At 53.5% G+C, this 27,294-nt stretch overlaps 1 protein-coding gene and 1 pseudogene across 1 annotated transcript; one reads left to right on the forward strand and one right to left on the reverse strand.

The window, feature by feature from the left end:
* On the forward strand, nucleotides 1-27,006 carry NALF2 (NALCN channel auxiliary factor 2). The gene is made up of 3 exons (XM_036401964.2): nucleotides 1-786; nucleotides 17,237-17,408; nucleotides 17,896-27,006. The coding sequence occupies exons 1-3, from the start codon at nucleotides 10-12 to the stop codon at nucleotides 18,303-18,305; spliced, it is 1,359 nt and encodes a 452-aa protein (XP_036257857.1). The 5' UTR covers nucleotides 1-9; the 3' UTR covers nucleotides 18,306-27,006.
* On the reverse strand, nucleotides 23,522-24,297 carry LOC118698574 (SAP30-binding protein-like; annotated as a pseudogene).
* Nucleotides 27,007-27,294: the final 288 nt, after the last annotated feature.

Here is a 27,294-nt window from a genome sequence, read left to right on the forward strand (position 1 = left end):
GCCCCCGGCATGATCCGCGGCGCCTGGATGTCCCCCCGCGGGGGCGCCGCCGGCGGGGCCGTGTGCTGCGCGCCGCGCCGCAGCGACAAGCCGGTGGCCGACCCCGAGCGGGCGCAGAAATGGCGCCTGTCGCTCGCCTCGCTCCTCTTTTTCACCGTGCTCCTCTCCGACCATCTGTGGCTCTGCGCCGGGGCCAAGCTGCGGGCGCGGGAGCGGCCGCGGGGCCGCGGGCCGCGGGCGCTGCTGGCGGCCGAGCCGGCGGGCGGCGGCGGCGGCGGCAGCTGCGAGGCCCTGCTGGGCAACCTGAGCCGCGGCCCCGGCGGGCCCTGCCCCGCCGCCCGCGGGGACCTGGACTCGGCGTGCGCCCGGCTGCTCGCCCCGCAGCGCCCGCGGGCCCCCGGCGCGCCCCTGCGCTCGCCCCCCGCCGCCGCCGCCGCCGCCGCCGCCGCCGCGCCCTTCTTCGCCTCGCCCTCCTCCAAAAGGACCTTCCTGCAGGCTTACTTCAGGAACTTCAACCTCTCCTTTTGTGATACTTACACGATCTGGGACCTGCTGCGGGAGATGGCCGGCCCCGACGGCCTGGACTGCAGCCTGGACAACCTGATGGTGGACCTGGTGGTGGCGGCGGCCGGGGCGCTGGACGGGGAGGCCTGTAGCAGCTGCGTCCAGGCGTACCAGCGGCTGGACCAACACGCTCAGGAAAAATACGAGGAGTTCGACCTCTTGCTGGAGAAGTACTTGCAATCGGAAGAGTACTCGGTCAGATCCTGCCTGACAGACTGCAAGGTACGAGAGGGCGTCCCGGGTGAGCCGGGCCACAGCGGGCTTGGTGGTGTGTGGGTGCTATGGTCCCCCTGCTGTCACACCTACCTGCAGGCTGGGATCTCCCTTTGCTCCCCAAACCTCTCCTGGCAGTGGTGGTGGGACAGGTCTGGAGCCCTTGGGAAAGCTGGGACAGGGTGATGGGACAGAAAAGGCAAAGCAGGACTTGGCCTGAATGAGCACTTGCACATCCCTTCACACCTGTGCACACACAGGCAGCTCCCGACATCCCACTGCCATTCCCAACCCCCTGCTCCCAACACAGTCTGAGCACCCAGCTCATGACACTCCACTGCCAGCACCCCAATCCTGACACCTCTCCTGACACCCCAATCCCCTCGTGCCACCTCAGTCCAAGTACCTCACTCCTGACACCCCAATCCCTCCTAGCCTTACCCACACCCCTTTCCGTGTGCACTCCAGGGTTCTGCCTGGCTGTCATTAGACCAGTGATGACCTGAGATGAACCATGGTGCCAGGGCCCCTTCCCTGTATGCAGCAGCTGTTTTCCAGCTCTTACACCCTTTCTGCCCAGGGGTGCTGGACTGTGCCTCCCACCTTGGTGTTCCCCCAGTGTCACTGACTGTCCCCAGTCTTGGGACACAGTCCCTGTTCTGAAAGCTGATAGGTTGGTTGTGTCTCTCAGCATCAGTGGGATCAAGGCTCAGTATGGAGCCATCTCCTCTCCCAGATGAGAGTTGTGGTTGGATCTCCATCAAACCCCCAGTGTGGTTCTGCTGGATGCTCATTCTTACAAGCCTGTGGTGCCTCCAGCTTCCACCAGCTCCAAGCTGCCTGGCTCACCTGTGCATGCTCCTTCCAGACATCACCTCTGGGAAGTGCAATGGTCTCCTTAATTAAATCTGCTTCCCTTTCTCAGAGCTGTGTCTTGGGGTGTGTGACAGCATTGTCCCCACAGGGATGGTGGCAGAGCTTCCTCCCTGGCAGTACAATAGGGTTGGCTGCTCCTCTTCTGGGACAGGAGTTTTACGGACACTTGGATTTGCAGAGCAGCTCTTGAAGTGATGTTCATGCCCTGGGAAAGTGCAGGAGCAGCACCAAGAGCAGCACTGGGACACCGAGGTGGTGTCTTTCAGCAAGGGCACATTGGTGAGATCTTGGCCACTACTCCAAGGGTCGCTTTTGTGGAGAGCTGGGTTTGAGCAGGAGCTTGTGCTTGTGTTCTGGGCATGGGCCAGGGCAGGTAATTACAGTCTGCTTCCCAAATTCCCCCTGTGGTTTCCAAGGGACATGGTATTCAGCCTGCTCTGAGAAGTTTGGTCCTGCTGCTCCACTTCCACAGGGTGCTGTCCATTGTGCTGCTCCTGCTTCCAGGGGCCCAGCAGGATCAGGATCTCTCTGTGCCATGTCTGGTGGAGCATAAACGTTCCAACTTCAGGCTTAGCTTCCATCTCTGCTGGGAGTCCCAGAGAGAGAAGCAAAAGAGGTGAGAAAATAATTATGTTGGGACTCCAAAATGTGTAGAAACAGAGCTGTGCTTCAATGAGTCTCCATTAATTATCCCTGGATTTAACATCCATGATGGGAGAGCAGGAAATGTGCTGGGGAGATGCAGAACTGGAGGTAGTGGCTGGACTCATTCCTCTGAGCTGGTTCTGTGTCATGTCAGTGCATCCTTAGAGCATCTGTGAGCTCCAACCTTGCATTCCTCAGGCAGCACTTGGGAAGCAACAGGAGGCAGGAGCAGCAGGGACAACCTGTGCACACTCCCCTGAGCCACCCACTGGGAAATTCCCATGGGAGTGCCTGAGCCTACACACTCCCACTGGAGCCCTCACTGATCCCATCCTGAAAAATCAGGCTGCTTTGTTTAAGCCATTCACTCCATATTTATGTGTCTTACCCCAGCCTTACATCCATGAGACTCAGCTTTTCCCTCTCAGTGGCTGTTCCCCATCTATGAATTGAGGCTAATACCAGACCCCTCCAGCACTGTTGTGACAAGCAAGTTTTGGCCTGATTTCAAGTCCTCTGGACTTGAGCAGGGACTACAGTTACTCATTGCCGTGGAAAAATGTGGCTGGTGGGATTTTTAGAAGCAGTTTGAATTTGTGATTCCCTTCTAGATGCTGGATAATACCTGTTTGTGAGGGATGGCAAAGGTATTGCTTGATAGTGATAACATCTGAGAGCAAATAACAGGAAAACAGCAGAGGAGTGGAGGAAAACAGTGGAATGTGCAGCTTGGCCAGTGTGAGAGCTCCTGCAGAGCCCTCACAGCAGGATTCTGGCTTCAGGAGCTCTGGAGCTGGAGAAACAGGATTTAAATGATAATTCTGGGACATGGGACTGTGGGAGCAGGACTGAGTGTGGAGGGTTAGTGCTGCATCCCATTCACATCCCTGCCATTCTGTAACAGCAGCTGGAAAATTGAAGATGAGGAAGCACAGCAGCTCCAGCTCACCTGCACACAGCCTCCCTCTGCTGAGGCACGGATCCCTCTGGAATTTGGTGCCTAAGAAGTGTGGCTCAGCAGACACCTCACAGGGAGCTCTAAGGCAGCCAAACCACTCTGGTGATTTTTGCTCTTTTTTCCACCTGATTTCAAACAACAGCAACACCAATTCCCAACTGGAGCTGCCAGTTCCTTCCTGTGGCAGCAGGTTTCACCCCGAGCTAAAAATTTGGAAGCATGTAAGTGTTGTGGATTGGTTTCAGGAGACACATAATGCCCTGTTAAAAAATCATCTTGAGAGCTGCCCTCAGGTTTGGGGAGAAAAAGCAGGTCCTGCCAGGAGGAGAAACAGCATCCTGGGCATCCCAACCCCAGATCTGTCTATTGGAATAAATCACTTGAGCTCCATTTTCTTCGTGCAGGAAAAGCCAAATTTTTATTCACATAACTTATTGTATAGTTTTCACAGACTTCCTGTACCAAATCTATTACCTGGTAGTTTCTTACTACTTCATTTGTTAGTCAGAAGGTGATTTGTGTGTATGTGCTAAGGTTCAAGTTATTTACATTTTTCTTTTGTGAGTTCTCATGGAACAGATCTAATAAGTGCAGGCGCACTTATTTTTCACCCAAAAAAGGTTGTTACGTTAACAAACTGTTCATACCCAGATTGTTTTCACATGGGAACTTGCAAAGTACGAGCTGCACTTAGAAGAAATGACAGACTAGCTGTTGATTTAACAGAGCAGGCCTGATTTTATGAGGCCTTTCTTTTATAATTTCTTTACCTATCTGCTACATCCGTCTGTGCCCAGAGGTTGGGGAAGACTGGACCAAAGTCCCCCTGGGAGATAGGAATCCCATGAAATGGTGGGATCTGTGTGTAATTCAGCTGCTGAGATTACTCAGTGCTGTCATACTCTCCCTTTTTATTTTCTGCTTGGGGATCATTCCTGGGCAGATCCCACTTTGTGCATATGTTGTTATTCCTGTGCAGCGCCGTCAACTTCCAAATCACTCCCTGGAAATGTTTTGTTTGTTACTCTTCCAACTAACACCAGAAATCCCTGTGGCTGAGAGACATTAAACCATGAAGATGCACTTCTGGGGTTTATTGTTTGCATTTCCCACTTGGTGGGATTTTGAGGGTCTGGCTCCCACAGGGACGCTCATGGACAGGGACACCGGCATCCTGTGACAGGAGGAAGAGAGGGAAGTGAGTTCACAAGGTCCATCCATCTTCTCAAATGCATTTCACCTTGTGCTGTGAGGATCTGCCTGCCAGCTGCTGGGTGATGGTGCTAGGTAGGGATGATGTGGATAAAAGGTGGCAAATGCCTGTTTTCCTGAACATAAGAGGGAAAAGTCATTAATTGAGTCAGGAGCAGCTGCTGGCCGCTTCCATCTCGCCTGTTGCTGTGTAACTTGTACCCTTTGTCACTGCAAGACACAGTGAACTCAGTGCACTAAGTAGTTGTGGGGACACTTTGGAGCATCCTCCAAAGGGGCTTGAGGAGGTCATGGCCTGGGGACGTGGATATTGGACATGAATATCCATCAGGAAATGTGGGGCAGCAGCAGCACTCAAACTGTCAGCCCAGGCTTTGCAGGGCTTAGTGCAGGAGGAAATCACTGTCCCTCCAAAGCAATGCCCTGAGGGATGCTTAGGGTTTGTTTGTGCCTTTTCCCATCTTTCCAAACAGGAAAAGAGCAGTGTTGCTCCAGCTCAGACACCAGATGAGAGCTTTGCTCATGCCAAGGCCGAGCTCTGCATGCTGGCTCCCGCCCCAACAGCTCCCAAAAGTGCCCCCTCCCACCCGTCCTGGGGCAAATCAAGATCTATGGGACAAAGCCCATTAAGGAGTCATTAGGCTGCAAGAAACAAAGCTGTGGCAAGAGAAGGGCTGACAGGCAGGAGGGGGCTGGCAGCAGAGCTGAGCTGGACAGGACCTGTAGCATCTCAGATGTGATTAGATTATCAGGTTTCACTACACACAGGCCCGTGGCTGTGGGATCTGGTTCTGCACCTCTGGTTTCCCCAGTGCCCCTGGCAGGGCAGGATTTCACTCCCAAGGCTTTGCTGGTGTTTCTGTGCCGCTGGTGTGCAGTGATGTGGTGAGAAATGGAGGCTGTTCCTGCTCTGGCATCATCCCTGGCACATCTCACACGGAGCAGGGAGCAAATCCCCAGTGCCCAGGTTCAGCACTCTCTGGGGTCCTGTTTTCTGGCTCTTGTTTAACCAGGAATAGCATCAGCAATCAGCATCCCTACAGAGCATCCCTCCCTGTGGAACGTCCTCTGGAAACCTAAGCCTGCTGGCACCAGGAGCTTTGGGAACACCATGTCTTGGGGTTATCCCAGTGCCAGGGACACCTCTTGGGGGAACCAAAGCAGCGTTCTACCTTCACTAAAGTAGCTCAAGTTGAGTTTTTTTTGGGCTGGGCTTATCCAAAATGCTGTTAAACCTGGTGCACTCCTGCTCTGAGCCTGGATGGCTCCTTGCACAGAGGGAAGGTCCCTTGAGAACCACGGCAAAAGTGATTTCACCAAAACCTTGTGGATTTTTTAAGGTTACTAAGTTACTTTAGGTTTTTTAAGGTTGCTAAGTTACTTTAGAAGTGAGGCTTCCAGAGAATCTTTGGATGGGTGACTGCAAAGTTGCACCCTGGACCTGGTCTCCTGTGGAGCATTTGGTGCACCAGGAGCAGCAGGAGGGGAGAGGCTGCTCCCACACACCTGTGGCAGCTCCAGATCTTCTCCACAACCAGCCTGGCCAGTGAGGTGTTTCATGAGGTGAAAAAAGGTTCCAGAGTGAATTCGAAAGTAATTCCAGCAGATCAGTGCAGTCATTTGGCAGCTTGAGCAAGAGCACATGCATGAGCTTAGCCAAGTGTGCAGCTCCATGTTCCCCACCCATTCCATGGGAACAAAGGGAATTTTTTGCAGCCTTGCACAAAGATGTGGTTCAGTTGTATAAAGAATTTGGGCCAAATGACCATGGTGGGTTTGGTCTGCAGGTGCTGATGCTGCAGCCTCTGGCACAGCCCAATTCCAGTGCCTTGTGTCTGGTACCTCCTCAGTGCTTGAAAATTGAGATCAAGGCTTGAAAAACAGGAGAAACAAAAGCTGAACTTATGGAAGGAGTTTGCCCCCTGGAATAAAAGATATAGAGGTGTCAGGAATGTGCCAGTGGTACCTGGGACTTGGGAGGGCTGCAAGCCAGGTGGGAGTGGGGGTGCTCAGATGGTGCTTGGACAGTCCTGAGTTTTGCTTGGGGTGGAGACATCTCAAGCTGCCTGAGAGTGTGTGGTGGGCTGGAGGCTGAACCTACACAGGTACTGTGGGGTGAAGCAGCCTCTGGTGGGGTCAGGGTATGAATGGGAGAGATTTACAGGGGACATTGGGTGGTTTTTGGCTGCCTCCTTTGCTCTGGTTGTCTGTCAGTCCTTGTCGTCTGCCTGTCCTCGCCTGTGTCTGTCAGTGGTGCTGCAGGGACAACCCACAAGTTTCCCAAGGCAGCAGCAGGTCCATGGAGCAACAGGCAGGTTGGCAAATGGTGCAGGGACAGCGAGGGAGGGTGACATCTCTCTCCATCAAACTGTCACCAGTAGCTCCAAGTGCCACAGGCTCCAACACCAGCTCCTGCTCTGTGTGCTCCCAGCTGTGCCTGCTGCCATCAGTGCCAGATGCAAGCCCACGTTCTTCTCTATGTGTGCCCATCCCTGGAAGCATGGTGGACACAAGGGCTTCACCAGCAGGGTGGGATGAGCTCCTCAGAGATGCCACCTCAGCAGCTGGAGATGGAAAGCATCCAGCTGCTCTGTGTGGTGCAGGAAGGCTCTGGGAGTCAGGAGCTCAGCAGTGCATACAGTGATGCCAGCAAACTGTGAGATCTGGGAGAACAACAGGACCCTCAGCCCCCTTGCTGTGCACATCCATTGGCACAGGCTGCCTGTGGCCATCCAGATCAGGCTGCCTTTCCCACCAGGCAGTGATCTGTGCTCCCCATGGACAAAGGGATCTGCTGGTGCCACGCTGACCTCCAGCCCCACACACATCCCAGGGAGAGCAGGCAGCACCTCCTACAGCAGCACTGGGAGAGGGGAGAGGATGCACTGGGTGTCTGCTTGAGCCCAGCTGGACCTGCCCTCGCAAGGGGCTTCACCTGGTCCCTGCCTGAGGACAGGATTCTTTTCCAGCAGGAAAGGAGCTGTTCTGCCCAGCGGGGATCACACATGGCCTGGCCTGACCCCAGTGCTGGGCAGTGCCAAGGATCCCACACAGAGAGGGTTTGTCAAAACATCCCACAGCCCCAGGCCTGTGCCTAGGGATGCCCCACAGGCTTTTCCTCTGCTGTGGGCTCCAGAGCTGCCCTCCAGGGTGGGAGGCAGGCAGGTGGGAGAGGCAGGACGTGCTTGGCTGCCGGGGGCTATTCCCGCTGTCACCGGGATGCCATTAGGATGCGACTCATGCCTGGCTCCACGCAGGAGCTCAGCTCTGCTGTCCTTTGAAGGGCAATGACTCAGGGACAGCAAATCTGTGAATGAGACACACAGGCTGCCTGGGCAAGAAGTAGCCATCTGTCCACGCTGCTCCAGCCCCATTCCCGTGGGCAGAGCCAGCAGCTGCCTGCCTGGAATGGCCCGCCTGCTTCAGCCTCGCTCCTCTTCCCAGCTCCTGGCTTTTCCTTGGGGCCTCTCTCCCAGCCATGCTCCTGGGGTGTCACAGGAAGAGCAGTGCTGGCAGCATTGGCCACCCCCAGATGCTGCCAACGTGGCCACTCTGTTCAAAAAGCAGCGTGAAATGGCCTCACCTGGCAAGGATTTGGTTTTCCAGAGCCCTGCCTGTGCCAGCATCCTGGTGTTCCTGGTCCTGGCTGGAGAAAGAAATGCCACCTGCCCTGCTCATCCTCTTGGGAGTAACAGATACACGTGTTTGGCTGGAATCTTATCCCTGCATGGCACCTCTGCTTCACTGCTGGTGGGTGGAGGCTGTGGATGGACAGCAAAGGTAGAGCTGGAGAGGGGGCCTGGAAGTGGCTGGGTGGGGGGTTTTCCTGGTGAGGGGTGTGCCAGCTCCTGGGTTTGCACAGATCAGAGAGCCTGGAACACCCTGAGCCCACAGGCACCAGTTCCAAGCATTCCCCACTGCTGGTGGTTACAGAGGGAGAGGAGACAAGTGGGATTTTCTTGGAATTTTCTGAACAGCCGCAGTTTGGGAAGGACTGACCAATGCTGGCTGAGCAGGAGCTGTGTTTGTGTCTTTATTGTAATGAGTTCAACCCCCTTCAGACCTGGGCATCTCCCTGACCTGCTCTTGGTATTCAGTGTCATATTCCTTGAAGCTGGTCGTCTTCTGTGTCATTTTCCATGGAGCAGGATGTAGAGAGGAGGAATCCACAGGGGTCTCTGCCTGTGTGTGCAGGGAGCTGTGTTTTCCTGCCATGCTGTGTTGCTTGTTTGTCATCATTCCTTGCTCTCCCATTCAAATGAGACTGTCAGGAAGCACCAGGAGCTCTGGGGTGGCAGCCTGGCTCAGAGTGTGGTCCTGGGACCGCTCTCCAGACACCCCTTGCTCATGGGAATGCAGGGGAAGCACTTCCACTCTGTGGAGCATGAGGAAGAGGGACAGGGACAGGGAGAGCCCCAGCCTGGCCTGGCTTGCTCCGGGGCAGAGCAGCAGGGATGGGTTTCCCTGCAGTAGAGCATCCCTTGGGATTCTCTGGCTGAGGAGCGATGCCAGCAGCGCCTGCCTGCTGCTCACCACGGAGACTGAGAATTATCCTGGGGCTTTCCTCCCTGGAAGGGAGCAGGAGATTTCTGCAAGTGCTGTTCAGCCAGGGAGAGAAAACCAGAGGCTGCAGCTCTCAGGTCTGATATGAGCCATGGCCTGTTGTGTGTCTCCAGCAGTAGGAGCTGCCAGGAGTGCTGATAAGCATCTCAAAATCATCTTTGCTTGCATTTAAGGGACCTGTGGGCACAAGTTGAGGTGGATACAAGACCCAGCATGAGCATGGAAAACTGCACTTCCCTGTGACCATGGAAGGTGCCTAGGCACTGGGATGCTCCTGTCTCCCCACTCTTTGCTCCATGGGGAAGTGGGGATGGGCCAGATCCTGCTGTTTGCCCATTTCTGCAGGGTGCACAAGGATGACATGAGGGTCCAGGTTCTTCCTGCCTTATACCCTGTCCCATTCCCACTCAAGCCAAGTGGCACCTCACAGGATCCTGTGCAGGGGGCTCCTGGCAGAATACAGGATTGGGCTGTTCCATAGGCATTGGATGCAAGACAGCCCTGCTGTGACAAGCCCTTGCTGGGCTGGACACTCACACCATCCTGAGAACAATTTTCCAGCCTCACCATTTCCTTGGAAGGGGGATGAGCAGAGAAACTTCTCCCTTGCCCCCATCACTGGTGGGTAATTTATGGCTCGTGGCACTGAAGTGTCTCGCCTTTATTTTTTTATATCCTATCTAATGTAACAGGATGTTCTCATTAGCTGTATAAATGTTTAATCCACTTTTGAATCCTGTTAAGCCCCTGGCTGCAGCAGGATCTAATGGGAGTGAATTCCTCAGGCCATCCTAATGGATTGCAGGGACCTCACTTTCCCTCTGTCCCCAACTCCATCGTGTTCAGCCTCAGTTTTGCAGAGGTCTTTAATTACTTTTTAAGTCATTGGGCTGGTAGGATGGGCTGGTATCTGACCCACTGGGGGCTGGCAGGTGAGGATTGTACAGGATGGAGCTGCTGGAGCGAGTCCCAAGGAGGCTATGGAGCTGCTCTGAGGGCTGGAGCCCCTCTGGAGCCAGGACTGGGAGAGCTGGAAGTGCTCACCTGGAGAAGAGGAGACTCCAGAGAGACCTTAGAGCCCCTTCCAGTGCCTAAAGGAGCTCCAGGAGAGCTGGAGAGGGACTTGGGACAAGGGATGGAGAGACAGGACACAGGGAATGGCTTCCCACTGCCAGAGGGCAGGGTTAGATGGGATATTGGGAAAAATTTTCCTCAGAGTGTGGTGACACCCTGGAACTGGAGGGCTGGCCTCCCCTCTTCCTCCTTGGGGCATGGCCATGTGGTGTCACAAGGACAGAGCCCTCCAGATGCCAGGGAGAGCTGCTCTCTCTCTGGCCACCAGCTGTTTGTCCCTGTCTCCTGGTGTCCACACAAACCTGCACACTCCAGCTGGCCTTGCCTTCCTGACAAGCTGCTCTTCTCTTCTCTAAAGCCCAGCCAAGACCCTTTTTGAAAGGGGAGCACAGAGCAGCAGCCTGGGAATGCAGGTCCCTGTGTCCTGCCTGTGCTCCTGGGCTGGGATCTTGGGACAGGGACTGGCTGTGCCTGGGGTCTGGCAGCAGTGCCCACGGGCAGCCCACCATGCCTGGGCCACCCTGTCCCAGACACTGCCAGGGAATTCCCAGGGTGAATAGAGGGGACACACCCAGGATGTGAGGAGGGGGGACTCAACAGGAGACTGACATCAGGAATGCTGGGATGAGAGCTCCCATCTGTGAGCAGAGCACTGGCACCCCCTGCTCACCCCTCTTGGAGACAGGATGCATCTACCCCGAGGTGGAGTCTGATAATGAAATGGAAATATTCCATGGGAATTGGGATGTTTACAGCAGTGGTCTGGGATCAAGAGCCTCCTGCAATGGGCTGGGGGCTGTAGGAGTGGTCAGGCAGGGCTGGGTGGCTCCACAGGAGTAACCTCCAGCCAGATCCCAGCCTGCACTGGGAAAAGTGGGAGCTGTGGTGGGAGGGAAAGGGCTGCAGACATGCTGGGCAGGGGCATGGAGCAACCTGTGACAGGCACTGGCTGTGGGAGGCAGGAGGGCCTGGAAGTGGTCACTGCCTTCCTGTTCATCCAGCTGTGCCATTAATTACTGTGATTAATCAACAGGCACAGGCACATGGCCATGTTGGGATGCCATGTGCTCTGTCCCCTCAGCACAGGAACTGTCAGAGGTGCCCAAAGCAAGTCCTCAAGCTCTGCTCTTCCAGGGAATGCTTCCTGCTTCAGTGCAACCACGAGCACAAGCTCTTCCTCCTGGGCTTGTTCCAAGGGCAGTGTGGCATCTGCTGGGATGACACCCAATCCAGTTGGGATTCCCACCAGTGCCATTCCCTGCAGCCTGTGTGCATCCATCCCCATTCCCCCATACCCCCATCCCCATCCCTGTCCCAGCCATTCCTGCTGGCAGCCCCATCTCTGTGCCCTCTGGAGCTGGGCACAATGGGCATCCATCCCCATTCCCCCATTCCCCCATCCCATCCATGTCCCAGCCATTCCTGCTGGCAGCCCCATCCCCGTGCCTGCTGCTCCGTGCCCTCTGGAGCTGGGTACAATGGGCAGAGGCTCCCCTGGTTGGGAAACGGAGGAGCTGCGGCTCCAGGGCTGTCATCGCCAGGCAAAAGGCAACTTTATATTAAAAATTAAGGAAAAACAATACAAATCCCATAATCCTGTCCAGTTGTTGAGGTTTAGGGTTGGGTTGGTGTTTTTTGTCCCCTCTCTCCTAACCCAGAGCATGTGAATGTGTTAAGGCAGGGATAACAACTCCAGAACTATCAAAGAAGCCAAATATCAGCTGCTCCAGAGATGATGTTGGAACAGCCCATAGCAAGGAGAATTTTTTAAAAAGCCTAAAAGAAGCTGGTTTAAAGCTCCACATTGTTACTGTCTGAGTTAATTGAATACAGTGGTAATTGGACATTGCAGATGTGTTTGTGACTCCTCCTGGCTGGCCCTGGACCTCAGTATTCCCTTAATCCTCTGCCATCCAGGGGGGCTCTTCTCTCCCCCCCAGCCTGTCCTGTTTCCAGCGCTGCATCCTCATGTGCCAGAGCTTGGAGAGCTGCCCGAGGGCTCATTAGCAGTGCTCATTTCCCTGTGTCCAAGATTAATGAGGCACAGCCACTCCAGATGCTCCTCTCAGACCAGGATGGAAATGTGAGTCCCAGGAACTGCTCTGGGAGGGGAGGGGGCTGCAGCAGGCTGGGGGTCTGGCAGGGACAGGCAGGGATTTTTCATCCTATCCCTGCTGGGAGCTGGGTGCACCCAGTGAGAAGAGGGAAAGGGGGAGAGTCATGATGGCAGAGCCCAGCTTCCAGAGTGATCCTCACCTCTTGTCCAAGCACATTCCCAGGACTCCTTCTGAGGTTATTTTGTAGGGAAAATCTCCCCATTTCCCTCTCTGCCTTCCAGACTGCATCTCCCCCTTCCAGAGAAGTAGATTTGGGGCTGGGGATGCTGCCCCAATCCCTGCCACTAATTAATGAGAAGGGTTTATTATGTTTGTGCCATGAGCAGGATTTTCCTTGGGGAAACTTCCCAAGCATTGATTCCTGTTCATGGGAAAACAGCAGTTTGTTGTGTTAATTACAGCTGGCATTCCCAGTGGGCATCCAAGCTATCCCAAACACTGCATCCTCTGCAGTCCTGGTGTGTCCTGAGAATGCTGCTCCATTCCTGCTCCTCAGTTCTCCCAAAATGTAGCTGGGATAGTTCCACAGGCAGTGCCAGTGTTTCCAACATACTGGCAGCAACTGGACTGGCCTTGAAGTGCCCACATTTGTGCAGAAATCCTAAAGACACAAAAAGACTTTGGAAAAGCTGTTTGGTGGGGAATGCTGTCCTGGTACTGCCAGGAGACAGAGGGAATAGTGCAAGCAGGGAAGAACTCCCATTTGGCACAGAATTCCCTGTGAAAGTGCCATCCCTCTGACTGCTGCTTCCAGATCCCACTGGAAGCATGAGCAGACAGCCTAATTCACTATTAGAAATCCAATTAATTTTGGGGTTTTTTTAATGTCTTTTAGGATGAGTTTTTCATCCCACCTCCAAAATTCCAATGTGGACAGATAGCCTGTCCTTTTCCTTCCATATAAATTGAGTCTGTGAAGCTGGCTCCTTTCCTAGGCACCCAAATTCTGTGTGCTTCCTCAGAGTCATGCAGCCAGTCCTCCAGAGCTAAAAATGCAGGAAGAGGGCACCAAATTGGAGCTATTTTGGAGTTGAGGTCACTTTAATTTACTTGGCCAGGCTGGAGATCTGCCAAAAGCCAAACCAGAATGGCAGGAACACTGATTGCAACCCAACCCGCTTCCTGAAGAATCCAGAGAGGGTGAGGATGGAAACCAGGGAGCTTTCCTAGTAGATCTAAGCAGGGAATAAATTTCCTCCTGTCCTAAATTCTCACACGTCCTTTTTAACAGCAGAACTAAGGAGGTTGTAGGGGGTAAGCTTGGGGGTACCAAAACCTTGAGCATCTCCCAGGGAATTTGCTCCTTGTCTGTGACATGGATCTCTCTGGGTGAGTGATGGGAGGCCACTGGGATCTCACCTGTGTCTCAGCCTGATCCCAGTGGAGTGGGAGAGCCCCGTTGGACCAGCAGGTCTTGGATGTGTCTGTTTGTGAGTACACACAGGCAGTTTCCATCCTGCAGAGCTGTAGGAATTCCTGCTGCACCTGGAGGATCTGCCACAAGGGAATGGCAAGGGCTGGCTGGGGTCAGTGCTTCCCTCAAGGGGAAAGGGAAGGAAGAATGGAAGGCAGCCAGGGAATCCTGGTTCAGGTTCTGGGTGAGTGCTCCAGCTCTGCCCTCCCCAGTGGTATCACCAGCTCCTTGCAGTGTCTCCTTCCATATTTTCATTAAATTCATGGAATGTCCCTGTGTATGACCTCAACCCCCTGCCAGACTTCCCTGATGGGAATCATCACAAACATTTTAGGGGGGATATGTGTGAATCCATGCAGAGCCTGCTTGTGCCAGCTGTTTCCACATGAGAGCAGGATTAACCTAATCAGTTTCCTACAAAGCTCTGGGAAATCTCCTGCTCCAGCTGCCTTTTCCACCCAAATCTGGAGCTGGGACAGCTCAGGTGACACCCACAATCCTCTGCTGAAGCACTCAGTGTAGCCTCCATGCCAGGCTGCATGTGAGCCCAGGTGGGAGCTGGGATGTGACTGGGATCTGGGAAGCAGCGTGGGAGAGCAGAGCTGGGAAGGAGACTGGCAGGAAATGGGAGTGAGTAAATCAGCCCAGCTCGCCTGAGTTGTGACTAAAGGGGGAGCATGAGACATCTGCAAATATTAGAGATGTGTAAACACAGAGCAGGGAGAGGGAATGGTGGAGGGAATGATTGAAGGGAGTGAACTTTTGGATGGAAAAATGTAGGTCAAGTATGAAGGAAAACTTGTAGGCAGCGAGATAAGTGCTGTAAAACAACCTCCTTGGGAAACACGAGGAAGTCCCATTGATGGAGATGTTTATCCTGAGGCAGATGAGGGCTGGAAAAGAGGCTGAGCTGGAGAGATGGATTCAGGGTGTCCATCCCAGATGGGACTGGGCACACCAGTAATGTCAATCCAGCTCCTTGTGCATTCATAATTCCCCTTTAAACTGCAGGCTGGTTGTGGTTCAATTAATCCATCCACATTTTAATCCTGAAAGCTTCATGGCTTTGGGAAGAATTCACCTGACATCAGCCAGTTCAAATTCAAGCAGGTCATCCACACCAGCTGTCCAAAATCCTGATGGTCACCAGGGGAAGGAGAAGCTCATCCAGCCGCTCACTGCTGGACGCTCTGAGGGTTGGGCTGTTCTCAGGACACCCTCTCCTTGTTGCTCTAAAGGCACCCCAAATAATTAAGGTAATTAATAAGGCCTCTCTCTGTTTTGCTCCAGATTACACTGGAGTGTGTCTGGAGTGTATGGGAATAACAGAATCGTGTCCAGGCAGGGACTTGTTGAGTCCTCAGATTGGAATTAAGGATATGGCCTGTCTGAATACATCCTGGGCAGTCAGTCTGTGCTTTGGAGCCCACTGTACACCCCCTGGTGCTGTGTCCCATCAGTGTGAGGTGTCACTGTCCCCTGAGCTCTCTAACCCTCCTTTACACCCTGTTGAGGTTCCACAGCAGCAGTGACAGGTCCTGCTTTCCCAACAGAGAGAAACTCCTGGTGCCTGCAGAGGGCCATGTGCCACCCACTGAGGGGTCCTGCTGTGTCCTCCTTGCTGTCCCTCTGTCTGCTTGCTCCTGACACTGTCCCCAAGGGAGCAGAGGCCATCAGGGAGGGCACTGCTGCAGTGGGGGTTGTGGCCCCTCGGAGCACAGCCTCTTCCTCCTCAGTTCTAGGGAATCAGCTCAGGCAGATCATGCAGTCATAGCATGGTTTGGGTTAGAAGGGACCTTAAATCTATCCTGTCCCACCTCCTGCCACAGGCAGGGACACCTCCCACTATCCCAGGGTACTCCAAACCCCATCCAGCCTGGCCCTGGACACTTCCAGGGATGACAGATCCAGACCTCAAAACTCTCCTGCTTGTGTCCTCACACTCTGCAGTCATTCCCTTCTCTGGAGCCACTCCACTGTGTCCCAGTAATTAACATGCAACAGGACAAGGAGAACAAGCACCTGCATTCCCACATCCCAGGGGCCAGCCCTGCCCACAGTACTGGGGACAGCTCCAAAATGTTCACTCCATAAATTGTGTCCTGGTGCCCATTAAACTTTTTGGGATGAAAGTTTCACCAAAGCTAACACAATTCTGTGAAAATTCTGGCTTTCATGATTTGGCATTTTAGAGGAAAAAAAAAACAAACTAAAATAACTTGCCAAGAATTTCCCAACCAGCTTTAATCCTGAGACACTACCATGGGCCAAAGAAACAATGATAAGGATCTATGAAAAACATGGGGAAACAAAGAAGTGATGGGTTTAAAGCCTCAAGAAAATGAAAATGCAGCTGGAAGGCAGAGCAGGGGGTTTCTCCAAGCATGCAGAGGAGGGAAACTCATTCCCTTTGAATCACAGGGAGCCCTTTCTAGCTGGTTTCAAAGGAAGTTGGATGTGGCCATGGAATGACCATGGTGCTGTCACTCGTGCCCTCATGAGTTCATGGATGAGCTGGAAGTGCCACGGGTTTCTTGCAGCCTGCGGAATGATGCACACCAGAGAAATGGGAGCTCTCCCTCCCTGTCTGCTGCAGCCAGTGGAGACAAGCAACTTCCTCCATGCCTGATGCTGGGGAAATAAGGGAAATTTGGGAATATGGTTGTGACTGAGCTAACTGGGCTATGGCCAGCTGTGTGCTGTGGGCACAGGCACATGGAGGCTGGAAGGGAAGAGGGAAACCCAGGACTGGACAGGCTGGAGAGGCAGGGAATGTGGCAGCCTTGCAGTCACAGCTGAACCCCCAGGGTGCTCTTCCTTCTGGAAATGTTGCCAAGCACAGCTTGAAGTATCAGGAAGATGAACAGAGCACATGGAGACACCTGCACCACTGGTACATCTCAGTGCCAGAACATCCATGGAAAATGAACAAGTTTTCCCCTTCAGCCAAAAGAAATGGCAGAAACAGCAGAAGTTCCAGATGTCAAGGAATCAGGAACCTCTCCCAGGACCTGGTGGGGAAGGTGAGGAGGGTGTCACTTGGTGGCAGAGAGGGACAAGCCTGAGGTGCAGTGGCTGCATGTGCTGCATCCCAGCTGCTTCTGTCCAGCAGCTTTTCCAGCAGGAAATTTCCAGTGAAGACCAGCCCATGATGTGTTTTGCTGTCCCATGTCCAGACCTGATGGTGGCCAAAGCACTTTAGAGGAGGTGAGAATCCTCCCCTTCCCAGGAGAGCAGTGGGATGTCTTGGGGATGAGGAGGACACTCTGGGACAGGTGATAAGCAGCGTTTGAATTTCTGTGTGATGGACTGAGCTCTTGTGTCACTGATGTTGGCAGAATCTGTCACGATGCCTGTCTGTAGGGGACATCATTCCATGTGATAATTAGCTTTATTTTCATGGTGGATTTAGCTGGATAGACGAATTCCACCATTGTTACACTCCAGTGGATTGTTTGAATCCATCGCTGTTCAACAAATGACCCCAACACACATTTCCTACAAGTGCTGGGAGCTCTCCCGTCCCCTTCCACCCTGCGGTGCTGCAGCTGTCCCGGTGCTTGGGAAGTGACGTGTCCCTTTCTCCATGATTTCCCCCAGGCTGTCTACAAGGCGTGGCTGTGCTCCGAGTACTTCAACGTGACCCAGCAGCAGTGCCGGCAGCGGATCCCATGCAAGCAATACTGCCTGGAGGTGCAGACCAGGTGCCCCTTCGTGTTACCGGACAATGATGAGCTGATCTATGGAGGTTTGCCTGGCTTCATCTGTACGGGTAAGGAGGGCCGGGCTCACACCGGGCACAGGGACGGGGGTGATGGGGAGCCCTGGCGAATTTCCAAGCCACTTCCCAGGTTTGGAAGGCTTGCCGGGGTGGAGTGGGAGGAGGGGCAGTGTGGAAACATTGCCTGATGCCAAAACGTGGCCATCCCAAGGGTACGGGGGTAAGGGGTTAATGCAGACACAGCAACATCTCAGCCCAGGAGGTGAAAGTCCTACCTCTGACTGAAAGCTAAAGCATAGAGGGAGCTGCAGGTGATGGATTAAAGCAGGGTGGGGATATTGAACCACTGTGAGCAGGATTTGGGGAGCCCTGAGCTCGCCTTGCTGGTGTGTGCAGGCTCACACATGCTGGGGCCAGTGCCAGGGGGGGCCGGATGTCCTGGTTCTCAGGTGTGCCCATCCCACGGCTGGTGGGCACCAGGGCTCGCTTCCTCCTCAGTGTCCTGCTGACCCCTCCTCTGCTTCCTTCCTCCCTGCAGGGCTGCTGGAGAACCAGCTGCCCGACGAGGAGGCCAAGTGCTGCGAGGTGCAATGGGACTCCTGCGAGCACCCCCCAGACAGCAACGAGGACACATCCCCCAAATCCACGGCGTCAGAGTCGCTCCATTTCCACCGCCACGACCCCCACCTCCATCACCAGAGGCAGAACCACTACCACCTCTACCACCACCACCACCACCAGTACCACCAGTACCACCAGCCTCGCTCCCCGTCCTTGCTGCCGGTCTCTGCGGGGTCTCGCCTCGGCAGCAGCAGGATCAGACTGTGCGTGCTGGTCCTGATGCTCCTCCACACCATGGTGTCCTTCTCGAGCGTGCACGGCGGCGCCGGGGGGCTCGGCCTGGAGGCCCCGCCCGCCCTGGAGGAGAGCGTGGCCCGGGACGAGTGACACAGAGGGCAGAGTCGACCTCCAAGGAGAACGCCAGATCTTTTCCCATAAGGGGGGCACATGCTATTCCTCCAATGGGAGGCACGGGGTTGGGGGTGGCACACGCGCACCCTCGCACATCCCCCAAGAGCTGCTCGCGCGGGGCATCCCCGTGGTGAAGAGTCTCTAACGCGCACAGGGCTGCGGGACCCGGCGCCAGAAGGGTTCGGGCAGGGCCAGCATTCCCGGCCCCGTAGGCGCCGGGAGGGCAGGAACGGCACGGAGGCGGGGGGACCGAGGGGAGGGGTCCCTGGGTATCGAAGGGTGTCCCCATGGGACTGCCGGGTGTCCCCCGGCTGCTGCCGCGAGTGCCTTGAGTGCCCGCGCCTCCCCCGCCCGCACCGTGCCGAGGTTGGACGGTCAGCCCGGCCCTGGTTCCTTTTCTCCTGGGTCTGAATGCCGAGGGAGCAGGCGGAGGGGCAGCACCTCCCGGCACAGCCTGGCCCACTCCTGTCCCAGGGAAAAGCCACTGGGGCTCAGGGCAGAACCGCCCTGGTGAGACGCAATGTCCTCAGCGTGGCGCTGGTGGCGTTTGGGGACAGGAGTGGGACGCTGTGACACTGCACTGTGGTACCACTCGGGGTTGGTCTCACTGCATCCCAGCCTGCTCCTCCAGCCTGGCCTTTCCTGCTGCTCTATGTGAGGAGGAGGAGAGGGAGGAGGCTTGGAGCGGGAGGGATGTCCCCAGCATTCCCACATCCCACTTTGCAAAGTGTCCTGATGATTTGGTGTAACCTTTTTTGTTGTCCTCCCCGGCTGGTGGGACTGGTCTCAGTGAGGAGTTGGGGAGATGTGACTCCAGCAGCACACAGGCTGTGAGGGAGAGGGATCCCACGTGGCAGCAGTTGGATGCAGGGAATCCCAAAGGCATCCTTCCATGCTTCCCAGCTACAAATCATTGACTGGATGGCAGGAGGACTGGGCAAACGGGCTGGAGAAATCTAGCTTGGAGGGAGAGTCTCCCACACAAAGAGGCACTAATAAGGCCCAGCTAGGGAGGAGCATTTTTGTGAATAGTTTCAATCCATGGATGCCCCCAGATCCGGAAATTTCTGGGAGCCCAGCTGGACTTGGCTGGGCAAGGTGCTGGCTGGTGTAGCCTCATTTGGCTCACTTGGGGTGGATTTTTAACCTGAGCTCAGCATATCCAAGGATTCAGCCCCAAACAAACATCAGATCCCTAGGACCTGATCCCCAGGTCATTTCCTAGGAAACTCCCAATTCTCCACCCAGCCACCAGAACTGTTCCCAGCATGGACACTGCGAGGAGGTGCCTCCAGGCCAGGCACCAGGGGCTGTAATTTGTCCTGGGTGTGGGCAGGGAAGGAAGAGAGGGTGTTTTAGCACAAGGTCACGAGTTGGGTGTGAGCCCACTCCCTGCTCCCAGAGGGGCTGGGATGGTCCCTCTGTTTCCAGGCTGGCTCTTGACAGGAACCTACAGCAGAGCCCTGTGTGGGTCACTGCAGGAGACAGGGATGGAGCAGGAGGAATGTCCTGCATCCCAAATTGATCCCAGATCCTGTGAAGATGCAAGAAGTCCCAGAGTTGATGATCTGTAGGAGTTTTGTGGTTTCTGGTCTGTTGAGGTGAAGCAAAACCAAGCAGAGCCCCATGAGCAGAGCCCCATGAGCAAAGCTACTTCCTGCCCGGCTGGAAGAAGGAAGTACCAGGCATCTCGTGGGAAGCACAGGTTTCCTGACATTTCCAGCCCATTTCCAGACCAAAGAGGCTCTGAGAAGCAGCTGAATGTTTGATTCCTGCTTTGACTTGAATCTCAGAGCTTTGGGGTGATGTTTACACACTACCAGTTGCCTGTTCCCAAAGTCCTGCAGAGACGAGGCCTGTGATCCCATTGTCCCATGGTTTTTGGGGTAGGAGAGGTGGTGCACATGGAAGATGGAGAGTGTTTCCCAAGCAGATTCCCTTGCTACTACCACCCAAAAAGTAGGATGTCTCTCATTTGACTATTCCTCATGACATCCATATAATTTCAGCCTAGTTTACACCAATCAGAACAGCTGGACATGGAGCAGTTCTGCAAGCTGGGATCCAGTCCCTTGGTTTTCTGTGAGCAGTTGGTTGTGGAGATGCTCTGACAAGGAGCAAAAGCTCCCAGGCAGGCCATGGGAGGGAGCACAGCCCTGTCCCTGCCTCCAGACAGCCAGATCCCGAAGGAAATTAGATTTCTCCTGCACTGCCAAGAGTTAAGCTAATTCCAGGCGCCTCTCTCGGAGATAGACTGTGTCCAATCTTGGAGCGACTCATCAGGAGAGAGAAGAATAGCCCAGTGTGGTGCGTCAGCAAGTGGCCCTGAGTCACTGGCCCTGTGCATTGTGTCATGTGTGACACTGAGCAGTGCTGGTGGGCACGGCGTGGCCCAGCCTCAGTCCCTGCACACATCCAGATCCGGCACCTCCCCGAGGGATGTGTGTCCTTCTCCCTGCCCTGAAGCCCTTGTGTCCTGCTGGTGATGGAGCGTCAGGCCAGGCTTGGGGGTGGTGATGGGTGATGTGGGATTCCCAGAGGAGCTGTGGAAGTGTCCAAGGCCAGGTTGTACAGGGCTTGGAGCAACCTGGTCCAGTAGGAAGTGTCCCTGCTCATGGCAGAGAGTGGAACAGAATGGGCTTTAAGATCCCTTCTACCTAAACCATTCCATGATTTCCACGGAGTTGCAGGAGTGAGATTCAATGACCTAAGTCATCTTCAGGGGGTGCTGGCAGGGATTTGCTGGGATAACCTGGGAGCTGTGAGAAACAGTTTCACCTTCCCTAACACCAGCTGGAGGCTTCCCTCATCAGGAGCACGTTTCATCCCAGTGAATCAGGAAGTGGAGCCAATTCAGAGCTGAGCTGGTTTGGGTGGCTACTGGGGAGGTTTGAGCCCCATCCACCAGGAGTGAGGAGGCCACCAGGACAGGAGATCCATGTGTTTTCCAGGCCACAGCTCCCGAGGGGTGTTCCCAAGAGCACAAGATGCCAGAGAGAGCACACGGGATGTGGATCCTCTCTGGGAGAGTGGGATGGACTTTACCTGCTGCAAGTGGGAGGAAAGTGCTGGGTCTTCCCAGAGCAAGGCTGTAGAAGATCTTTTCTTTAGTGAGTCTGGGCTGCTGTCAATAAGTTCTGTGGTTTTTGGGCACCATATGCTGCATTCAACACTTTGCCAATCTGTTTAAACGGATCCAGACGAGGCTGTTCCCAGAGCAGGAGCAGCTGGAAGTGGTGTATGAAGCAGTCCATCATCAGGAGCCCATTGGATAAAATTCCTGCTTTTTGTCTGACATTACAACCTCCTAATCCTCCATCCCTGAGTACTCTGGCTTTGGTCTCTGAGAGAACAGCCCAGGAAGCAGACGGTGACATTGTCTCACTTAACACCACTGGCATTATTTTTATTACAAAGTGGAGGGAATGTGCCTGGAAAAGGAGCAAGTGTGCTTGGATAAAGAAGGAATGTGCCTGGATAAGGAGGGGAAGGGCTTCCTTACCCTGTGTGTCCAGGCATGCTTCACCCCAAGCCCTGTGTCCACCATTGCCCTTCGCAATCCCAAATGCTTTCCACATTCCCAAAGCCACCCTGGAATACATTGCGCTCTAAATGATTTATCCTACCAGGAATTTAAACCCAAGGGACTTTGTCCTTTTCATCCAATGACCTTATCTCTTCTCCCTAAAGAAGATGCCCCATGTTGGGATTTATATGTAAAACTCAACTTTTCCTTCAGTAGACAAACTTCTCTTTTCTCAGAGAAAATTCCCAGTGGGAAGCAGTGATTCCTCCCTGGTGAGGGGGTTTCTCATTCCCAGGGAAGTGAGGATGATGATGTCTCCACAAGCTCCAGGTGTGGGCAGAGAGAAGGAGCAAAAGGAGTCGGATCCAGCGTTATTCCCGGGTTTTGCACTTTCATGTAGCTGCCAGTTGTACAAATTAATTAAAAATAACTGAAGAAAAATCCCAAAGAAAGGCCCCGCTTCCTCTGGGGAACATTAATCATTAGCTGAGTCTTTTGCTTATGAAAATACAGATCCATGGTAGCCTCAGGCAGAAGATTCCCAGGGAGAGCCCTCACCATTCGTGCTCGGAGTTAGGGAAATCGCTTTGAAAGCATCTGACAACTAAAGCAGAACATGTTGAGTAACTTGGCAACACTGGGAAAACATCTGGAACTGGTTTATCTTCAACACATTTTGCTTTGCTTCAAGAGGAGATGTCAGGGCAGTTCATTCACTGCCACTCAGGGCCGCGGGCGGGACCGGGAGATGCTCGGCTGCCGCCTGGAGGAAGGGAATAAAGGGAAAATCCCGGATATCTGCTGCTCCTGGGCAGGATCCTGGGAGGCCAGGCCATGGAGTGTCCCTGTGCAGAACTCTGCAGGTGCCTCTTGGCCTCTGGTGGCACCGAGTGTGATGGTTTGGAATGGGTTGTTGAGGTTGCCTGGAAATGCTGTGGCTGCCCCATCCCTGGGGGCATCCAAGGCCAGGTTGGATGGGGCTTGGAGCAACCTGGGATTGTGGAGTGTCCCTCCATGGCAGGAGGTGCAACTGCATGATCTTGAAGGTCCCTTCCGATCCAAACCACTCTGAGATTCCATGATTTTCACAGAGGCAAAGGGAGTGAAGTCCCATAGCCCAGGTTACCCTCAGCTTGTGATTCATCCTAATCCCATTCCTGCTGCTGTCTGGGAAAGGAATGCCTGTAGGGCTTGGTGGAGACAATGTCAGGACAGAAACATTCCTGGATTCTGCCAGAAAGTGATGGGGCAGCGTACTAGTTTGAAAGCAACCCAGCAGGAGATTCCAAGTCACAACTACAATTTAATAGGAAAACTAAAGTAAAGGCAGTAGTACAGAAGCACTGGCATAGACTGACAGAGTACAACCTGACAGCCTGTTGGTCAGGGTGGTGGGAGCAGTCTGATTAAATGGGGGCTGTTGGAGTGATGGATGTGGTTCTGTCAAAGCAGTGATCCTGTAGAAAGATCTGGTCCTTCTCTGGAGGTCCAGTGGTGGTTATGGAGCTCTTGTCCTCTGGGAATGCAGTGGTAGTGCTCCCCTGGTGTTCCAGGCCTCAGATTCTATCCAGGTAGGAATGTTTGGTTCCTCCCCCAGGGTGGGGGAGCTCACAATGAGATTATGTGATTTTATGAGTCATTCTTTGAGACCCTTCCTCAACATGTCTCAGTCGCTCCTCCTCTTCTTCTGGGCATCTCCCACAGTGGTGCTGGATGTTGTGGTGGTTGTGGAACCAGCGCTTCTTGCTGTACCCTTTTTAGTGCCAGTCACAAATTCAATCTTTGTATGTTCTTTCTTGCCTTCTTCAATTTGTCCATCTCAGTCTTCTGGGCTTTAGCTAGTGCCTCATAATATGAATCCTCTAACCAGCTATAAGGATCAAACGTGTCCTTTGGGCAATTTGTACCAATTTCATCAATGGAACAAAACTGGATCAGCTTTTCATGGACACTGGGGTTGCGAAATTCCTTTTTGTTCTGGATGATGTAGTTCATATCCATGCCCTCTTTCATTTTCCTCTCGTACAGCTTTTTAATTTTCTCCTGCAATTGGTTAGAACATCTGCCAAGAGGCTCAGGAGGGATTTTGATCTTATCTGAAGACATGTTCCACACTCTCTCTGCAAAAGCAACCAGTTCCTGAGGATCTCTTTCCTCCACTTCTTGGAATTCCTTTAGGTCACCAGCCTCAGGTTTTTCAATCTGTAAATCATCATCTTCTGGCTGCCTGCTGTTCCTATCATCCTCCTCTTTTTCCCCTCCTCATCCCCATGGAGGTGGGTGAAGTCCCCTTCTCCATACCCAGCTGACACCAGGCCTCCCTTCTCCCCATGGGCTTTCCCCCATCACTCCCCTCCGTGCCGGCCTCTCCACCCGCTCCAGGTCCGAGTCCTCACCGTGAGCCTCCAGCAAGGAGAGAGCACCGTGCTCCACCACCACCATCCCCCAGGGGTGCCCCACTCTGGGCACCAGAAATGTTCCAGCTTGACAGCAAACCAGCAGGAGATTCCGAGTCACAACTACAATTTAATAGGAAAATTAAAGGCAGTAAGCACTGGCTTAGACTGACAGAGTCAGAGTACGACCTGACAGCCTGTTGGTCAGGGTGGTGGGAGCAGTCTGATTAAATGGGGGCTGTTGGAGTGATGGATGTGGTTCTGTCAAAGCAGTGATCCTGTAGAATGATCTGGTCCTTCTCTGGAGGTCCCATGGTGGTTATGGAGCTCTTGTCCTCTGGGAATGCAGTGGTAGTGCTCCCTGGGTGTTCCAGGCCTCAGATTCTATCCAGGTAGGAATGTTTGGTTCCTCCCCCAGGTTGGAGCATCTCACAGTGGGATGATAAGATTCTATGAGTGGAACCTTGGTGGCCCATTCATGGAGATGGCTCCCCACAGAGTGGCTGGTGCTTCCCTGGAGGGGGTTATCAGGGAGAAGATAAAGAACATTGCCCCACCTATCTTTTGGTTACATCTTACATTGTAACCCAAGACAGGCAGGGAATTCTGTGAATCAGCTTTTTGCCCTTCCCTGGGGTTTCCCGTCCCTGGCAGTTGAATCTCCCTTAAACTAGGCTGGAAAAGTTGGGAAGGGCCGTGTCAGGTGTTCAGGTTGGATGTTAGGGATTTCCTTCAGCCCAGAAGTTAGCTCTCAGGCATCCCAGCTGGAGGTACCACCATCACACAAGCCCAAAATCATCCCTTCTGCCACAGAAGGAGCCTGCTCGGAGCTCCTGCATCACAGCAGCCCTGGAGCTGCACAGAGTTCATTTTATTCCAGGAATTGAAGGATTTTAGCAGCTCTTTTTGGGTGTTCTTGGTCCAGGTGGCTCTTTGGGTGACCTCCCAGCCCTGCATGTCTGTGTGAGGAAGGAGGAAGGGAGCAAAGGGAAGACTGTGGTGGGGGATGGACCATTTTTAATTGAGGATCATAAAAAAAATAAGGAATAATAAATTTTAAAAGTTGTTGGGATTTTATCAAAGCTCTCAGTCCCTCTCAAAGGCCTGGGCAGGAGATGGGTGAGTTCCTTAGCCCAGTCCCTCCACCCTTTCCTGCTCCACATCTCCAGGACCTGTGTTCCAGGCAGGCCAGGAGCGGTTTCCAGCCTTTTTAGCACTTCAGGATGATCTTTTTTCAGCCCAGAAGGTCGACAACTCTACTTGTTGTGAACTGAAACTCGACAAGAAAACCCCAAGAATTAGGTTTGGCTTATGAAATTTGGGGTTGGTTTTACCATTTTTAACTGTATTTGGGAACTGGACATGCCTAAGTTGCAAAACAAAAAGACAAAAAGAGCCAGACAGTGATTTTTTTTAATTTTGAAACTTGTCAAAACAAGCCAGATTGATCATTATGACCAATTTTTTTTCTTTTTTTCTTTTTTTTCCTTTTTTCTTTTTTTTTTTGCAAATTGAGAAATGCATCCAGAACAGTCCTTTCCCGCAAAACCTTTCATTTTCCAAAAAGAAAACGAGGCAAAAAAAAAAATCAATCACACTTCTTCTGCTCACAGAGTTGGAATGGGCAGCAGTGGATTGGGAGAGAATAGCAATTTGTAAGGAATTCCAACCAGCTCTCCTTAAAATAGCATCCAGCCAGTTTCTCCAGGGCAGGAGGCTGGGTGGCTCCATGGTGGGAACAGGCTGGAGCAAATCCTGGCTGAGCAGGCTGGGAAAACACCTTGGGAATGCAGGGACACCTTCCCCCTGGGAATCAGAGATGCTGATGCCTGGCAGGAATTCCTGGGGATCCCCAGCCATCCCTCTGAGGGAGGATTGGTTTGGTTTTCTGTTCCAACCCAAACTGAATCCAGCTCCTCTGAGCCTCCCGTTCGGACACAGCCTCAGGATGCCTTCAAAAGGGAGATGCTCCCATCTGAGCCCGGGAGTGGAAAATGGGAACAAATTCCATGTGCTGGTCCTTGAGGGATGTGGGAGGGAGAGCAGGAGGAGAGCCCAGCCCCTCGTGCCCTTCTCCCTCTGGATTGTGTCCGAGCTGGGGCTGCCTGCCTTGCGTGGGTGTCCCAGGGCCTTGGGGCACCTGTGGGGATCTCGGGGGCACCTGTGCGACCCTGACCCCTGCAGTGCCCAGGCTGCTGCTGCCCGAACCCTTCTCAAGTGCTTGTGCCATGTGGGTGGTGACAGAGCTCGGCCCGACCCCAACGAGGTCCTTTAACAGTGCGTGGTGGTGAAACACAAACCAACATTGCTGAAGTCAAAGTATCCTTTCTAATCCCCCGGCCCGGTTTCTCTTTCTTTCCAGCTTTTCCTCCTCCGCCTCCTGGACCCTCCCTCTGTTCCCACCCCCCTTCTGTTTCTCTTTCTCCCTTCTGTCATAAGAAAGTGACTGTGTCCTCGAGGGGACAGTTTTCTTATGCCATTTTATACACTGTGCTTCATGTTTAGAACTTTTTTGCACTAGTTCCTATTACATTTATTTTCCAAACTGGTTTGACAAAAAACAAACAAAAAAAACCCAACAAAAACACAATCCCATGCTATAATTCAGTTGTATTAAAATATTATCCTACTACTCTCTGTGTTCAATAGTCTCTGTACCTGTAATGCTTTCAGTTCTGTTGTATTTTGGGGCCGAGGTTTTCTCTGCTCCTTGTTTAACCCAGTAAAGAAATAAAATGTTAAGAATTGATGATAACTCCTCCTCCCTGTCTCTGCTGTGTCACTGGGGCCACCAGGGTCCCACAGGGACGGGCTCCCGCCAGAACCTGCTCTAAACCCCAGCCACTGTCCCATGGGGGTTGTTTTCCTGCCAAATCCAATCCCAACTGGAGGCCAGAGGGGCGGGATGGAGGGACAATAACCCTGCCTTAACTGAATTTGATTTCGTAACCTTTCTTTATATTCTTTTGTTTCTTGCTTTCACATTTCTTGCCACGGGGCTCACCTCAGAACAATAGGGGCGAAGGCTGTCACCAAGAGATTC

Source organism: Molothrus ater, chromosome 14 (genome assembly GCF_012460135.2).
Source record: "Molothrus ater isolate BHLD 08-10-18 breed brown headed cowbird chromosome 14, BPBGC_Mater_1.1, whole genome shotgun sequence".
Classification (NCBI taxonomy): Eukaryota; Metazoa; Chordata; class Aves; order Passeriformes; family Icteridae; genus Molothrus; species Molothrus ater.

Coding starts and splice junctions, on each gene's coding strand:
- NALF2 (XM_036401964.2), top strand. CDS start 10: ATGATCCGCGGCGCCTGGATGTCCCCCCGCGGGGGCGCCGCCGGCGGG. Junction 787..17,236: donor CCTGCCTGACAGACTGCAAG/GTACGAGAGGGC, acceptor GATTTCCCCCAG/GCTGTCTACAAGGCGTGGCT. Junction 17,409..17,895: donor GCCTGGCTTCATCTGTACGG/GTAAGGAGGGCC, acceptor TCCTCCCTGCAG/GGCTGCTGGAGAACCAGCTG.